Genomic DNA, 17,481 nt, shown 5'->3' on the forward strand with positions numbered 1-17,481 from the left:
AAGCTGAACTGCTTGAATTTTTGCACCAGGAGTGACATAAAGCGATACAAAAGCAGTGTGTAAGACTGGTGGAGAGCATGCCAAGATGCATGAAAACTGTGATTAAAACCCAGGGTTATTCCACCAAATATTGATTTCTGAACTCTTAAAACTTTATGAATATGAACTTGTTTTCTTTGCATTATTTAATGTCTTTTTTGTTATTTCAGCCATTTCTCATTTTCTGCAAATCATAATATTTTTATTTGGAATTTGGAGGAAATGTTGTCTGTAGTTTATAGAATAAAACAACAATGTTCATTTTACTTAAACATATACCTATAAATAGCAAAATCAGAGAAACTGATTCAGCAACTAAAGTGGTCTCTTAATTTTTTTCCAGGACTGTATATCACTAAGCTCTTCCGTTGGGTAGAAATAAGTTATTTTTCTTTTTTACTGTTTTTTTTCTTTTACAATAAAATAAAATGTGCTTACTTATATTTCTTCATTCATGAAGGCACTTAAAAAACTTAAAACATGAAACAAATTAATTGCTTTCTTGCACATTTGAGAAATAGTTGCTATATGGTTATTCGTTGGAAGGACTTGTGGAATTGTAGTTTTTTTAATGAAGTTGGATTATTAATTGTGGATCACAAACACCACTTTAATGTATCCCACATTCAGAGGACTTTATACCCCTCCAGCTGACACCTGGCTAGCTTTGGGAACCTGAGATAGGTTCAGATTTAGCTTTACCAGAGCCTTACTTTCTATTGAAAATGTCTATGTCAGCAACAGTGCACCTGCAATAGCTGAATTGAACACATTACATAGTAAGCAACAGTCTTGGTATCTTAGTGTTGTGTGAGTGACGCTTCTGAATAATTTATTATTTTTATAGTCACAGTCAGTCGGTTACTGAAGCGCCACTGCAATATAGTAAGCCTTAATGGCTGCCTATGAACAATTATGCCTAAAAAAACGCATTAGTACCTTGTTTCATCCTTCTAAGGACAATGCTAATTAAACAAATGAAGAAGGTAGAGAAAGCTGTTATCTTCAACTTCAGAAACGGTAAGACTGTGGCTTTCTAATTGAAATTAGTAGAGCAGAGCAAGGAAATTGGCACGTGTAAGGGCTGGGGATGAAATTGCGCTTTGCATGGTTTCCCATGGTCATTGGCTTCTGTTAACATCTGTTATTTTTGAACAGCGCTTGTCAATGAATTATTTCATCTGCGAAAAAGCTCTGCTCAATTTCTTTGCTTCTGAAAAGGCTCTTTCATCCCTGCAGGCACAGTGCTAGGTTGAGAAGAAAAGAAACGTCTCCTTTCCCAGATTCTGGAGTGACATGATAGAATGTCAAGAGAATATTGTGCATTTTCTTAATTCTGGTCATGTATGGTTCAATAAGATCTCGCTAAAAGTAGATTAATTATCATTGATGATACAGATTATGTTGCGTTTTGCCTGCAGCCTAAATATTTATTGTTACATTTTCCTGAGGAAAAAAAAAAAATGCAGTTATTCCAGCATGTTTCCCCGGTTGGTCTTACCTTATCCAGTGACTGGGACGTGCCAAAGAAGATGGGAATGAAGGCCAGCCAGATGATGCAGGTGGTGTACATGGTGAAGCCGATGGGCTTTGCCTCGTTGAAGGTTTCTGGCACCCTGCGTGTTTTTATGGCGTAGACTGTACATGTGACCATCAGCAGCATGCTGTAGCCCAGCAGGCAGATTAGAGACAAGTCTGAGATGTCACACTTGAGCACACCCCGAGCTAGCTGTGGGTTAGCCATACGTTGGTCCTCGTAGTCAATGAAGGCTTGAGGAGGATCCATGATAAACCAAATGCACACCCCTAGGAGCTGGACTGAAATCAGGATGAAAGTGATCACCAACTGTGACGCTGGGCTGATGAACCTCGGAGCACTCACGGACATCTTTCCCTGCTCAAAAATACGGTAAATACGATTGGTTTTGGTCAGCAATGCAGCGTAACTTATACTCATCCCAAGGCCTAGGAAGATTCGACGGAATGAACAGAGTGTAACACTGGGAGTGGCAATCATCAGGAATGTAGTGGCATAGCAGAGGAAAATCCCAGTCAAAAGGACGTAACTTAGCTCCCGTCCAGAGGCCTTTACAATTGGGGTGTCATTGTAGCGCATGAAGGTGACCATCACAAACATAGTGGCCATAATGCCCAGCACAGCTATGAGAACCGATATGACCACCCAGGGTGAACTCCACTCCAGCTGAATGATAGGGATCGGCTGACAGGCCGTGTGGTTCTTGTTGGGTCGCATGTCGAAGCGGCACATCTTGCAGGTGAATTGATCAGCCTGGTACTGGTAGCCATCACAGCGTTCGCAGTGCCAGCAGCAGGGGATACCCTTCACAACCTTCTTGCGCCAGCCGGGCTTGCAGGGTTGGCTGCAGGTGGAGGAGGGCACCTGACGAACGCCACCTGGCCACTGCACCACCGACATCTGGAACATCATTAAAGCAATTTTAATCCATCACGCGCAAACACACTTCAAAAATAAAGCACAAAATGACGTTCTGACAGTGTGAAAATTGGCCTTTAGAGGCCGGTGTTTAATCATCTGAAGTGAATTAAACTTGCACAGAAACAGAAGCAAAACTGACTTACGTTAAGGTTGAGCTTGTCCGTCCAGCTGCCGATAATTTTGTACTCAGCTGTTTGGTTAGCTGTTTGGTTGAGCTGGTATTGGAAGATATCATAACGGCCTGGGGCATCTCCATTCTCATTGAACTGCACCGGATTGCCAGATGTGACTGGAGATAGGAGCAGAAAGGGACAATTAGACCACATTTGTCAGACTCCAGTCCTGGTGGGCAACAGCACTGCAGAGTTTATTCTTCTTCCTCGTTAAACACACCTGATTCAACTCAGAAGCTAATTAGCAAGGTCCTCATGAATTGGATTTGGAATATTAGACAGGGGAAGACTCTAATCTCCTATGAGCTGTGGCCCAGAAGGAACCCGGTTTCACACATCTGCGTTAGGCATCATAAGACAAATGAACAGTGTGATCACAGGCTTAACTGCAATCTAGCAAATTGAAAGACAGCAGTTGTGCTAAAACAGCAGTAAAATAACCTAGATTGTACGAATATGATGCAAATTAAACCAAGTACTCTTTAAAAAGCTTTGTTTAGCAAAGTCAATACTTCCATACAAATATAATCAACCATTCAGCTATACTTATATATAAATCTTCAGGACAGGTCAGCTGTTTGTGAGCTAAAGAGCAGTTAGACATTGAAACAAAACCATATATAATCCAAAGCACAAATAACCTCGAATGTACAGTGGCAGGACGCGAAACATATAGTTTATGCTTGAAGGCTCATAATAGTCACTGAGCAGAAGCAGTTCTACAGGAAGGAGGGGGCCTAAATTCCTCCATGACATAAACAATAATTACCAGCGACTCAATGTCTTTGGTTGCAGTTAGTACTGCTAAAAGGGATGTAATCAGCTACTTAAAGGAAGGTGATGATCACATATTTAAAAAGAGGATTGGGTGTAAAAAGGTTTTCTTAATATCTTTATAAAATGTCTAACACTGTGTGTTTTTGTTTAATTTGTAATGCAAGTCATTGTTTTTCACAGCAGTTTACAAAGTAAGAAACAAAACACAAAAGAGCAATAAATGTAAATAACAAAACAAATTCCTTTGCATTAAACTGTGTTAGCTATTTAATAGATATTTGTACTATTTCTTAAAGTATTTCTATGTTTTTCCAGCAAGCTAAGCGCTGCTACTATGATCAGGAGATCGCTGGTTCGAATCCTGTTCATGTAGCTTGCCATCAGCTACCGGAGCCCTGAAAGAGCACAATTGGTCTTGCTTTCTCTGGGTGGGTAGATGGCGCTCTCCCCCCCCCCCCCCCCCCCATCACTCCAATAGGGTGATGTCCATCAGCACAAGGCGTCTGTGAGCTTATGTATCAGAACCGAATTGCTGTGCTTTCCTACTGGGCTAATGCTGCATCAGCAGCAGTTGGAAAAGAGGCGGAGTCTGACTTCAAAAGTATCGGAGGAAGCATGAGCTAGTCTTCACCCTCCTGATGTTGGGGCATAACTATTGATGGGAAAATCCTAATGAGTGGGTTGGGTAATTGGCTGTGTAAATTGGGGAGAAAATGGGATACAATTTTTTTTAATACAATTATTATACAGTATTTCTATGTTTTGAAACTACAATACATTTCAAGCAAATGATTCTATTTTACTGTAAGTCAGTCATAATATACATAAGTCACAAAATACTTTTTAATTGTAATCTAGTTTACTACTTTATGGAATAAAATGGCTTACTTAAGTATGTGCTCATTTGAATTGTTAGAATTTTTTATTTAAAAATAGTCTGCATATATTAATATTCAGTGATATATACTATATGTGAATAAAATAAGCTTTTGGTTAAGATTTCTACATTCAGAGGACTAAAAGGATCCAAGTGTGTGTGTGTGTGTGTGTGTGTGTCTTTGCCTGGTTTACTACTGCAGATCCCAACCCTTGCCAGGCGTTCTCATTGAAAAGCAGGGGTGAAGATCAGGAAGGCTGGATTTGTATTGATTAATATCCACTTCCTTTGTGCTGGTAGGAAGATTCATGATGCCTAATCCACAACATGATGAGTCAGCCTGGCTGGATTAAAGGCTGAAAATATTCCATAGCAGTGGTATGACGACAGCAGAGCGCAACACAAAAACGTACACCCAGACGCGGAGGATTACTAGATTCTGTGAGGGTGGAATATTTATTCAAATAACACTTCAAACACTGAAGTACATAACAGCCAAGAATTATACCTTGGGAATTTATAATCACATTAGTGTATTACAAGACATGCTTTCCTAGCCCAGTTTATCAGTTCTATCATTATCAGGAGACGCTGAGAAACTAACAGTGATAAAATCATTATGATTTCCCCTCTGGGACTGTACTGGAGGAGAGTATTTTCACACTGTTCTTGAAATCTCTCTGGACTCAGGACTTATATCATGAAGTGAAAGTTGAGAGTGTGCTTCAGAGTGCTAAATGGCCAGCACTTTGCATTATACTCATTTAGAGGGTTCTTAACATGACACCTTCCAGTCCTTAAAACAAAAGGATTAAGTGGAAAGTGCTTAGCTTCTCACTGTGGGATAAAATGTCAGCTAATAATCCTCTTAACTCATAACTATTGACCAAACCATGTGGATAGTTTGAACACTATGAATGAATCTAATTTTAATGCTGTTTAATATGATAAAAATATGAAAACATTAAACATTTTCCTTAAATCTGTGAAACTAGGCAATTTCTGCTTAATATTATTGTCTTTGCCTTGGTACATGGCAAATTACCACGAACAAATCAAAATGGTCAAAGGATTTCATTTGTATTTGATATGTGATTATAAAGGTTCCACATTATATCTACCAGAAGCATTCATGGATTATTCATTGACAAAATGAACACAGTACAATTCTGTGTGCATTTTAAATTTTAACAAATTCACTCATGAATCAATGATGCTAAGCATATAATAATATTTCACTTTTTATACATTACACAAAACTGAATGAATTTCATAAAATATTTATATTTCATAAGGTTGTTAATTTTAAATGAGATATATGCATTTTACTACACTGAGATTTAAAGATCATATATTCACTTACTTTTTATACATATTTTTATACATACGTATATATGGTGGTTTAAGGGATAACTTGTGCTTTAGAGCATATGGTAAAATGTTCACTGAATTGATGTATTAGCTTCTGAAGCTAAAGCTGGTGTGAAAAAGCATTTTAAACAGTAATGAATGAGAATGAGGCTTGGCATGTGCCTGGTGTTGTAGGCTGTTTATTTTTTTAAGAACTGTTTAATTTATTTATGATCATGTAATGACACAGGCCTGCATTATTCTCACTGTCTTTCACAGCATTGTATTTACTGTTGTTATTTATTAATGCATGGGTTTAATGTATTTTTCATAGTGATTATACTAAGTGTGAGTGTACAGGTCATGAATATGTCAAGAACACTTGTCATGTCAGCGGAGTTACTAACAATTTATAAAAGCATTAACAATTTATAAAGGGTTATGGTTAAACTGCCAGTCCAAATCTGATTTCTGGCATATATAGATTGTATTCAGATTAATTTTGATCATTTTTGATAGATTTGAGTGTGGACAGCCAGAAACTGTGTGCATTTTTTTTTTTTACATTTTTAGTAAACCTCACTGTAATCTATAGTTCTATAAATCCATATTCCACCATTTTTAGTTTCTCTTCTGTGGTTGAAAGCATCTGTTCTGTGTGTGTGAGGCTTGCATGTGTGAAGTCGCAGCCTGCTGTTTCCTGATTGGCTGGACGCAGTGCGGCGGCAGGATTCATTTAAATAAAGTTGAGCTCTGCTTTCAACGCAACCCAGCATGCACCATGGCATGTGGCACCTCTCTACTTTGAAATGAATCGGATGCATTGCAGATGTGTTTAATTGCAGTCAGATTTGTACAGATGCCTCTCAGTCTTGACGCTCTTATTGCTTAAATCGGATTTTACTGTGCATTGCTTCATTTGTAACTTGACATACAATGACCTCATCAAATCCAGAGTGGAGTTGGGTGAGTTATGGGGGTAAAATGTGGGAGATTGCCTAATGTGGGACACATTGGTCAGTGCTACTTTAAGATAACACAAGTTGTGATGGTATGTGATCAAAATAAAAAAAAAATCTTTAAACCGTAAGTACCTCAATACAAAAATATCCCATATTACCGTATTTTTCACACTCTAAGACGCACCTTAACATAGTTTAACTTTCCCAAAAATCGCCAGTACACCTTTTAATCCAGTGCGTTTTGTATGAATTTAACCAGTCAGGTTGTGAGGAGCAGTAAAGACACTCAGCTGAATTGCAGCGTTATACAGGGGTTTTAGTTTAGTTCTCCAGCAGTATTAGCATTAGCCACTAACCGCTAGCCATTCGGCCATTCAGAGGTAGGTGTTATCATCTGTAGTCTGCTGCTAACCCTGGCTAGCACTGCTGGAGCAGTATTAGCATTACACGCTAAGCGCTAGCCATTCTGCCGTAAATAGTGTGATTAGCATTTTGGATATTCTGGAGTCTGAAACTCTTATTTGTAGGGTGATGAAATAAAAAAACACACCCCAATTAATTCTGAATAGATCCAAACAACATTCAACTATGACATTATTTCCTCCCCTTACAGCTGCAGTGTGATCAGGATTACTGCTCCATTTTATACTTGATTTTGACTTGATTTTCCACAAATGCTGCATTGTTGTTAAAAACGTCAAAAGCTGGAAATAATACCAGCATGCCTCTTCATTCAGAAAACAGAGAGAAGCAAACAATGTCTGTGCTTTTGGAGTTTGACATCCAGTGAAGCTGAGTGTCCTCTAACTGGAACGATGGCTGTACAAAAAGAAAAAAACTGATGGGGCGCTTGATTCCAGGCCTGTGTCAATTTGCCCCTTACCCACTCCCACTTCACAGCAAGTGGCACTCCATGCTCACCCCTGTCGCAAAGAATTATGGGATATAAATGTCAGTGGCAAGTTTCACGGGCTTGCTTCTGTAGGGCTTTACGAGCCACTCCTTACTGTTAATAGTTCAGGACACACTCCAAGATTGCAGGCCTTCACTAGAATGCACAAATCGAGGCAGAGTGGTTAAGGGAAAAGCTCAGGGGCAAATTGAGACGCACCGACGATCTCAGTCTATTGAAGTCCCTAACGAACCTCACTCAAAGGCTCATCAAAAGGGGGCGGGTGTGTGGGGGTGGAAGAGCACAGATGGTAAGTATCTAAAGAATGGTTTAGAAATCTCAGAGCCTTTTCTGAATCATTGTGCAGAATAAGAATATAGCTATTTAGAAACAGGAAAACAGGCATCTGCAAATTACTCAGAATAAGATCATTGTAATGATCAAATTTAAACATACAGTATGCACCCTTTATGACTCTGTAGTGTATGAGTTTACATGGCAGATGTCAGGTCAAACAGCAGTAGTAAGCAGTAGTAGCCTAATTACTTGCTTTTGCGAGTAATTTGCATATACAGAAGCTGCCTATTCAAACAACAACCGTGTAGCCCCACCCATTTATGTTAAAGGTATTTAGGGCCCTCTCTAGTGAGAATAGGTAAATTGCAACATGCATGTGGAAGAATCATTTTAAACTGGGTGGTTGTCTCCTTTCAGAACGGATGAATCCGATTCCAGGTTATGTTCAGTCAGAGAGAGAGAGCACTCAGTCAGAAACTTCACTTCAACAACACACTCTGTTTTTACTATGAGTGAATGAGCTACTGAGCTCTGAGTTTCCCCTTCTGAAGCCTCCATTTCTCCACCAGCCGCTCACGTTCAGTAAAACTGAGCCGACACCCCAGTTTTGAGAATTAATATATTAGGCTTAGCAGGGATGGTCGTTCCAGCACACTGATACCATTAAACAAAATATTTTTTCCTTCTCCGCTCAGAAATGATTCTGCTTTTAGTTTAGAAACAAAATAATATGGACTACCACTTTAAGTTATTCTTCTTATTTCACTGTTAGATGTTCTTTATCTGTTTTGTTAGAATTTTGATCACTTTGTATTAAATGTTTTATGGTGTACTCCTATGGACATTGGTTATAAAGTAGCTACTGTATCTATACGTGGATATAGATACAGATACAGATATAATGTTAAAGCCATTATAAAAAAAAGCCATTTCTCTGGACAGGGACAACGATTTATATTTTTCTCTCCACAAAATGGTAAAAACACATGCATTTAACTTTCTGGAGGATACTGTAAATATCTATTCTATATAAGCTTTATTTGTACAGGGTTGAATTTACATGAGATCATAGCTCCTATTGGCCATTTCTGTGATTGTTCTCGAGGAAAATTACAAGCTAAATTATCTGCTTTACACACTGATTAATTGGTTCTCTGTTAATTTTACCCAGATTATTCTGCTCTGAAAATACATTTTTGCATTTTTCCAGGTAGATGTCACCATGTTATGGTGAAAATAAATGGCTTTTGAACACTGTCCTATACTATGTATATTCCAAACACGTGTATTAGTGCTCCTCTGGTGGATATTAAACACTTTCCAAATTCCAAATTTCTGAGTAATAAAGACGGGTTGTAAAATTATCACATAAAAATAAATTGTGACTAAACTATTTGCTTGCTGCACTTTGAAGACGTTAGAATTCCTAGCTTTTAATTTCTGCTGTCATTGAAAAAAGGAGAAAAAAGACATTCAAAGTGTTTTTAAGCCCATTGAAAACCACTGTAAGAGCCGTGTGAGGGTCTGAATATGCTCTGCACAATTTCAACACTTTTCAGAAAAGCACTCTGTTGTCCTTCAGGGATTTTGTCAGCTCCAACAATTTAAACCCATCCCTGCAGCTAATCTTTGTAATATTCTTTTATTTGTTGAGCCTTTTGTTGACAATTTACATCTGAAGGGAGGCTCTAGAAAAAAAGCAAGATCTGTGGGCCACTGTTCAAATATGCAATCTATGTATATGTTCTATATTAAGACTTTATAAACGGTTATATAAAAACTTAAAAAAAAAAAAGCATTGCCAAATAAATTCAACATCCTAAACATTTGAAAACAGTTCTGGAAAAAAATAAGAGACCACTTAAAAATGTTGAGTTTCATTGAAAACCTCTGGAAAAGAATCAAGAGGAAGAGGGATGACCACAAGCCATAGAGTGTCATAAAGTTACCCAAAAGCAGTGTGTAAGACTGGTGGAGGGGATCATGCCAAGATGCATGATAACAGTGATTAAAAACCAGGGTTATTCCACCAAATATTGATTTCTGAACTCTTAAAACTTTATGAATATAATTTTTTTCCTTTGTATTATTTGAGGTCTGAAAGCTCTGCATCTTTTATGTTATTTCAGCCATTTCTCATTTTCTGCAAATAAATGCTATAATTGACTATTTGTATTTGGCATTTGGGAGGAATGATGTTTATAGTTTATAGAATAAAACAACAATGTTCACTTTACTCAAAAATATACCTATAAATAGCAAAATCAGTGAAACTAATTCAGAAACTGAAGTGGTCTCTTACTTTTTTTCTAGAGCTGTATATTGTACATGCACTTGATAATCAAAATGAAAGGGAAATCCATACTTTTCTCAAAAGAATAAAAGGTATGCAAACCTGTGATGTTAACTTTGCGGATGTACTGCAGCAGAAGGGTCCCATTAACAGGCTCCATTTTGGGGCAAATTCCCACCTGGTTGGGGCACAGGGCTCTGTGCATGTTATGGAGCGCATGGGCCATGGCGTAAACAGCATTGATCACAAACACCACTTTGCTCTCTTGCTCATACCCTGAGTCTTTCCCAATCCTCTCTTGATCTGGAAGAGAACAGAAGAAGAGAAAAGCTAGAATTCAGTATTTGCTCAGTAATATAACAGATGTTATATTACTTCATTTCCTTCCCTACTTTACAGAGCAATTTCCTTTGCAAGCACAAACATGCAAGGTCAACAAAAAGTGGGTCAAAAGGCAAATTACAAAGAATTATGAAAATGAATTGATGCTGAGATCAAACACAAAGCCCTCTTTGTGAAGTGATCAATCTGTGCTTTTAATAGAAACTGCCAGAAGACCAGTTCCATTGTTTGCACATTTGACAGAAGAGACTAATTTTCTGTAATTACGACAGGACTGTTCATTTTAATTGAGTTTACATATTACACAAAGGAAGAAGTCTACAGCAGGGTCATGGCTAGGGCAAAGAATCACAAAGAAATCTTATCCTCTAAGAATAATTTCTTACATGCCAACATGTGTTAAAATTACTGTCATTGGTTAGTGTAATGTAAGAGAAATGTATTTAATATTTTGGTTTAATAATTGTATAAATGCTTAATAACATAAGCTTGCAAAATTGAATCACATTATATTATGACAAAAATATTATCAGTAAAACAACAACAACAAAAAAGCTAATTGGTGCTTTAATTATCCACTCCACTGGATACTGTAAATAATAAATATCATTTCCAGAAGAGCTCTAATCACTTCTAGTTTGCGTAAGAATAGGCTGAAAAACTTGACAAATGGAAAGCCAGCATTTTTTAAAACAATAAATGTAAGTATCTCCTTAAAACTATTAGGCTGCCGATGCCCCTTCTTGTTCTCCAGCCCTTGCTGATGAATGGAAGATGTCTGTTAATGCATGAGGCTAGATAATAGACATTGAGAGAGCGAGCAAGATTAATTATCTCTCCATGCTCCTATAATTGTGCCAGACAGCTGTATATTCATTAGAGCTGGATTTGCTCTGCGCCTTTTTTTCATAAGATCTTAATTGCAAAGGACCAGCTTCAATTATTACTGTGCCTAAGCAAACCGGGAGAGCGCTGGCATATGTCGAGGAGACGGCACTCAGTAGAAAGCTACATTTTTCAGAACAAAGCCTGAAATGGACTTCGGCAGTCTGGTCTGGCCCCACTTTCCTAAAAGCATCTTAGCATAAGAACATCTTAACATAAAAGAGAGTGCTCAGTGTGATACTCGCTTGACCATCTAAGAAACATTTTTTTGTGCTAAGACGCTTTTAGAGAAAAGTCAAAGTCAAAGTCAAAGTGGTTTTTATTGTCATTTCAGCTATATACAGAGTACACAGTGAAACGAAACAACGTTCCTCCAGGGACCATGGTGCACATAAACACAGTGTAGACAGAACAATAGTGCAACAGTACAAAAGTGCAGACAGACAATACAACACAATACAGACAAAGAATAATAAATAACAAATCAGCTACCTCTGGTCATTTCTCATATATTAAACAACAGCAAAAGTTAGAAAAAAACTCAAATCAAGTCAAAAGAGAGCTGGAGCCAATCCTATCAGCCAACAGGAAGAAGATAAAATATATCCTGGACAGACACCGCCTGTAAAATTCAAGTGCATGATGGGATAGTTGTATGTGAAGAGGAAAGGTACATAGAAGAGCATCGATCATTTAGCTGAAACCTCTGCTATTGGTTTTTGACATTAATATCTTTATAATTATGTTTATTATTATATTTATGGACAATTTTATGTAACACATGACCAAATTCACATCTCATGCAATTTTATTTAGTGTATAATTTAAGTGTTTTTTGCAGGCAGGCTCTTGAGATGCATCTAGTCATAATAACTGATAAATATGAACAACAGATCTAAATTTCTAAGTTTAATTTAGCAAGAAACCATTTAGTTAGTTAACACTTTTTAAACAGCAAATAGCACTATCTAACTAGTTATAACATTAATTCCATCCACCTAATATTATGTTGATCCCTCTTGTACTACCAAAGCAGCATTTTTAGCATTTTATACTAAAGATCATCTTCTGTGGGACTCAGAATCAGATACACATGCACAAGAGTTGCCATTCTGACCCAGACGATTAGTGTATTTTCTAATACCTCTCATTCTTTGGTGTGTGCCAGGCCAGAGAGGATAGCAGTACTATACAGTAAGGCTAAAAATATAGCAATTAGAAAAAAAATATTTATTTTTGTTACAGTGCTACGATAAGATAGGCTAGGCAACATGTTATCCGCTGCCAGGGTTGTAAATAAGCTTATAAAACTGCATTTGAGCATTTTTTGTCATATCTAAATATACAATGTGCAATATCTACATGTAGAATACAGTTTATTACGTGCAATTGATGTAATTATTGATGTAAATATTCTTTAGAGAGTTTGTATATTTTTATTACTTATTATAGTTTATATTGTTAATACTTTTTCCTGCTTCTTTATTCTTTAATATCATTTGGCTGCTGTAAAAGCAGGGCTCACCAATTTATTAAAGTTTTTTTTCTGGGACAAACAAACAGGTTTGTAAATAAGCTTATAAAACTGAATTTGAGCATTTTTTGCCACAGTCAAAGTCACATAATTTCACATATTTCATACACATTTATATTTTTAATACTTTTCTCTGCTTCTATATTTATTAATATCACTTTGCTGCTGTAACATTGTACATTTCCCCACTTTGGGGCTAATAAAGAATTATCTTATCCTAAACGATTTTACCATTACATCAAAAACAATATGATATAATGTATAAGTTGATTCTTTTTAGCAAAATCAACTACAGTGAACCAATTAATTTCAGTGATGTCAGTTTTGTGAGTGCAGCAAGACCTAAGAACCTTCCAAATGAAGATTTGTGAATGATTCATATGTGTGGAGAACATTCATACAATGTAAACCAATTAGTGGTTGTTCCTAGAACTGCATTTCCATGCCAAGAATTATATTTAAGAGTATGTAAAACCTTTGGAACTCCATTAAAACTTATATTTGTGTTTATTTATGCTTAATTTTGAGTTAATTGCTGGTGTTTAAACAATAATAATAATAATAATAATAATAATAATAATAATAATAATAATAATAATAATAATAATAATAATAAAAGCAGTTTATACACATGAATGTGTGTGTAATTGTTTGCCACCAGCAGTGCTGGAGATAAACATAATCAAAGTGCCGTTTTCTGAGTGGTCTGGAGTAACTACAGAGCTGTGTGGAAGCAATAGCTATAGCAATAACAGAGGAAGGATAGCCGGCCCACACACTCCACTTTGTCTCGGTACATACACACACACACAGACACGCTCCTCAAGTACACATCTTTGTCTTGCCTTCTCTCTCTACACACACACACACACACTCACAGTTCTCATCCTAAGTCAGAGCACGCCCACACACACTCCACTAGCTAGCTTTCAGCCTTTAGAGAAATCCATTCACATTAAAAGAGGCATCACAGAGGGGTTTTCTGGGGCCCGCTGGTGTCAGAGGTAGAGGCTGTGACTGAGTACCACACTCCTGACCCCCAGCACCTCTCTCCGCTCATGGGTTGTAAAGAGCCAGGCGCACTTCCTCTGAAGGCTCCGATCCCCTTGGGACTAATGGCTGTGGCTCGTTGCCAAGAAAATCTCCAACAGCTTCTGTCATACTGCAGAACGCCACAGTTTTCAATTTGTTTCATTCTAAATCAGAGTTTTTAATGTTTATTACTATTCCTTTTTTTCAAAACATGGATTGAATGTACTTTTATAAACTCTTTACCTCAGTGAAATGACCACACTGTTATTAATTACTACTAACATTTCTATGAACCTCCTAAATTAGGAGATACACTGCATAAATTGGTTATTTTTTTCAGGTAGCCCTCAGCATAGAAGTGCACTTTGTAGGTATTATCAGTGCAGACCTTTCATAGTCTAAAGTTGCACACTAATTTCTAGGTAAAAAAAAAATGTTTTTATAATCACCTACAACTACGGTTCTGAACTGGGTGGGCATGTTTTGTGAAAAGCTTTAGTACTACTTTATATTAAAGCTAACAAAAGTATCTAGACACAGGAACTTTTAAATAAATAGGAACCAGTGAGAATACTAATATGTTTAGAAATTTAAAATATGAAAAAAGAACTGATATGTTAAAATAATAAAACAATACTGATTCTGTAAATAAAACCATGTTTTTATGGTATAATCTTCATTTAAATTTCTTTTTTGTTATTATAGGTTTATTAGCTTTTATATAAATTTGTTGAATCAGAACAATTTGAAAATCTCTTGTCACATCAGTATCACAAGGAGGTTAACATTCTATAGGTCAGGGGTGTCAAACTCATTTTGGCCGAGGGCCACATTGGCATATTGGCTGTCCTCTGAGGGCCAGATGTAACTTATAAATGTAAGAAAATGTAACCAGATGTAATATAAAATGAATGTAATTACTCCTTAATGTTAAATAACTCTCAATATATTATTTATTCAATCAAATATTACAGTTGCATGGGAAAAATGCTTGCTATTAACATAAATCCTTTTAATTTGTCATGTTATGAAATCCAAAAACTCCATCAATCAAGGCTTAATAAATATAAAATCAAAAATTGTGAGCTGTTAAGAACGTGACAGATTTAGCATTTCCTCATCCAACCACTAGTCGGAGCTGCAGCAGCAGCACAAGCCCGCGGTCTTTACTTAGTCAGAGCTACAGCCCAGCCACGGGCTACAGGGCTCAGCTGAGCCAGTCTGGAGCGTTTTTAAAATTTTTAAAGTTCTTCTGTGTATGAAATAAATATTTTTAACCCCACTAACCGGATAATACAGCTCTCTACAGTTCATCTTTCAGCCCAAGCAGCTAACAGCAGCAGTTTAGAGCAGAGTCACGGAGGCACTGCTGGGATTACATTATAAACAGGTCAGTTAGCGCGCTGCTAACCTCAGGATGTTTATAACTACGGAGTTTAGTGGACACACCACGGCTGCAAGGTTAGACTGTTGAAGGCTACTGAAGACTATTAAAGGCTATTGGAGGTTATTGAAAGGGTTATTGGGGGCAGAAATAAAGTAAAGGCTGGTTAGATAAGTGATTCACGTCCTCGTACTTTGCTGTGGTGAAACTGTGACTAGCACTGTCACAGTGATGTTTATTAATGTCATTAAAATTTTGTCAGGTACTGTCTTATAAATATTTACACAGAACTTATATCTCTTCTAAAAAGCGTTTATTTTGGTCAGTAACACTCTTCGTAACACAAAAGGCATACCGGTCTTTCACCTTGAAGCACAGCCGTCCGTCTGCATCAACTTCTCTTTTTCTGGACATTATGGGATAAACATTTGTATGTCTCAAGTCCACCCGCGAAGTTACGCCTTCCCACCGGCAGGGTTTCCACATCAATGACTACACTGCCGTGTAGTGGCAGTAAGCCGTAACTTCGCAGGTAATACAATGGACAAGCATTGTGGGAAATGTAGTTTTTGGTCAAAGCACGCTTCTGACATATTTATTATAGACACTAAGATCTTACAAGCTCTCGCGGGCCACATAAAAGGACGTGGCGGGCCACATTTGGCCCGCGGGCCTTGTGTTTGACACATGTGCTATAGGTGCTTCAATTAATAGAAAATAAAGGATAAGGCAAAATAAAACAAAATACAAGACAGGTATGATACACAAAGACAAATCAGAATTTACAGAATTTTTAGTGTCTGTGTTCAAACATTTGTGAGGTTCTCCAATGGTTTGATACCTGTGTCAGCCACATGTTGAGTGAGGGAACATCTGGAGTTAATGGCAGCAGTAAGGTGCATTTGTTTGATAGACATGATACAGCTCTCAACAAATAAGCTTGATTGTCATTTAAAACCATATCAGGGCTATAGCTTAGAAGATATAAACACGGTATATTATGAACTTGTCACGTCTGGCGCTGATAGCACCCCTTTCTCCCTCGCGCTCAGCACTTTCTGCACTCTTCAGTAACCGAACTACAATACCCAGAACGCGCCACACTTGAACTACAACGACTTATCCGATCACATGACTCAGCACAAGGCCCTACCAGGAAGTAATCAATGTAATTAGCCTTACCTGTTCCTCTCTGGATTTATACCCTTTCAGTTCAGTCGCTCCTGGCCGAGTATTGTTTGGTTTATCCTGCTTTACAACACGTTTTCCTTGCTCTGTTTTGTTTAACAGTTTTTTTCTGTGTACTTTGACTCTGCCCAACATTGCTGTGTTAGCCTGTGTTTTGGACCCTGGACTGTATCTTGTTTATTGTATGTCATTCCCTGTTGGCTTCTGTTTATTGGCATTGACCCTTTTCTGTCTGACCACTCTTTGTATCGCCCCTTTGTTTAATAATTCTGTTTTTGCCTTGAGTTCTGACAGATTATGAAAAACTTTTCCTTCAGTTGAATTTCAACAAAACAATATCCCTATTTACAGACTGTTTTATAGTATAAACCTTATTTTTAGCTACAATTATACATAACATAAATAAATTACCCTGTCTACTGTACTAAACCACTTACTGCTAATAAAATAAGGTAAGCAGAAGAAAAACACAATTAAGTAAATGCTATCACCCGGAAATCAGTTTTTACTGGAAGAAGTTTAATGTTTAATTTATCCTTTTATATATCCAACTCATAATGACACTGACAGAATCTGTACTGCTGTACCCTGATCACCCATATGGTTTGTCAAAAGCAAAAAGATTCAAGTCAGACATTTTCAGCTATCACACTGTTTAGGCCTTCCAAGTGAGATACATGTCCAATACAGTTAGAAAGTTACAGTGTAATTAACCATCCAACCACTGCATGAAATAAATAAATAAATAAATATATAAATACAGTCACAAAAAAAAGTTCACATAAATATAGGAGTTGTCTTCCTAATATTTATCTAGAAGAACTGAATCAAGAGCGGACTCGCCTGGGGATGACGCATCACTAGAAGGTTTAATTTATAGCCCATTGCCCATCTGGTGCTGCACAGTTTGTCAGCTGCCATCTATCCCATCCATCAACCGCAGAGGGACCACCCCAGGATCACCAATGACCAGATGACTGGTATTGTGTGTGTGGTGC

At 37.3% G+C, this 17,481-nt stretch overlaps 1 protein-coding gene across 2 annotated transcripts in view; it reads right to left on the reverse strand.

Annotated features, from left to right (window-relative positions):
• The window catches only part of LOC103043026 (metabotropic glutamate receptor 4), a 225,924-nt gene that overhangs the window by 17,044 nt on the left and 191,399 nt on the right, over positions 1 to 17,481 (reverse strand). For both annotated transcript variants that reach the window (XM_007253293.4, XM_007253294.4), the window contains 3 exons: positions 10,221 to 10,421; positions 2,641 to 2,786; positions 1,541 to 2,476 (listed from right to left, as the gene is read on the reverse strand). In XM_007253293.4, coding sequence (XP_007253355.2) covers positions 1,541 to 2,476; positions 2,641 to 2,786; positions 10,221 to 10,421 — 1,283 coding nt within the window. The remainder of the gene's footprint in view (positions 1 to 1,540; positions 2,477 to 2,640; positions 2,787 to 10,220; positions 10,422 to 17,481) is intronic.

The sequence above is a fragment of the Astyanax mexicanus genome, chromosome 5 (assembly GCF_023375975.1).
Source record: "Astyanax mexicanus isolate ESR-SI-001 chromosome 5, AstMex3_surface, whole genome shotgun sequence".
Taxonomy (NCBI): domain Eukaryota; kingdom Metazoa; phylum Chordata; class Actinopteri; order Characiformes; family Acestrorhamphidae; genus Astyanax; species Astyanax mexicanus.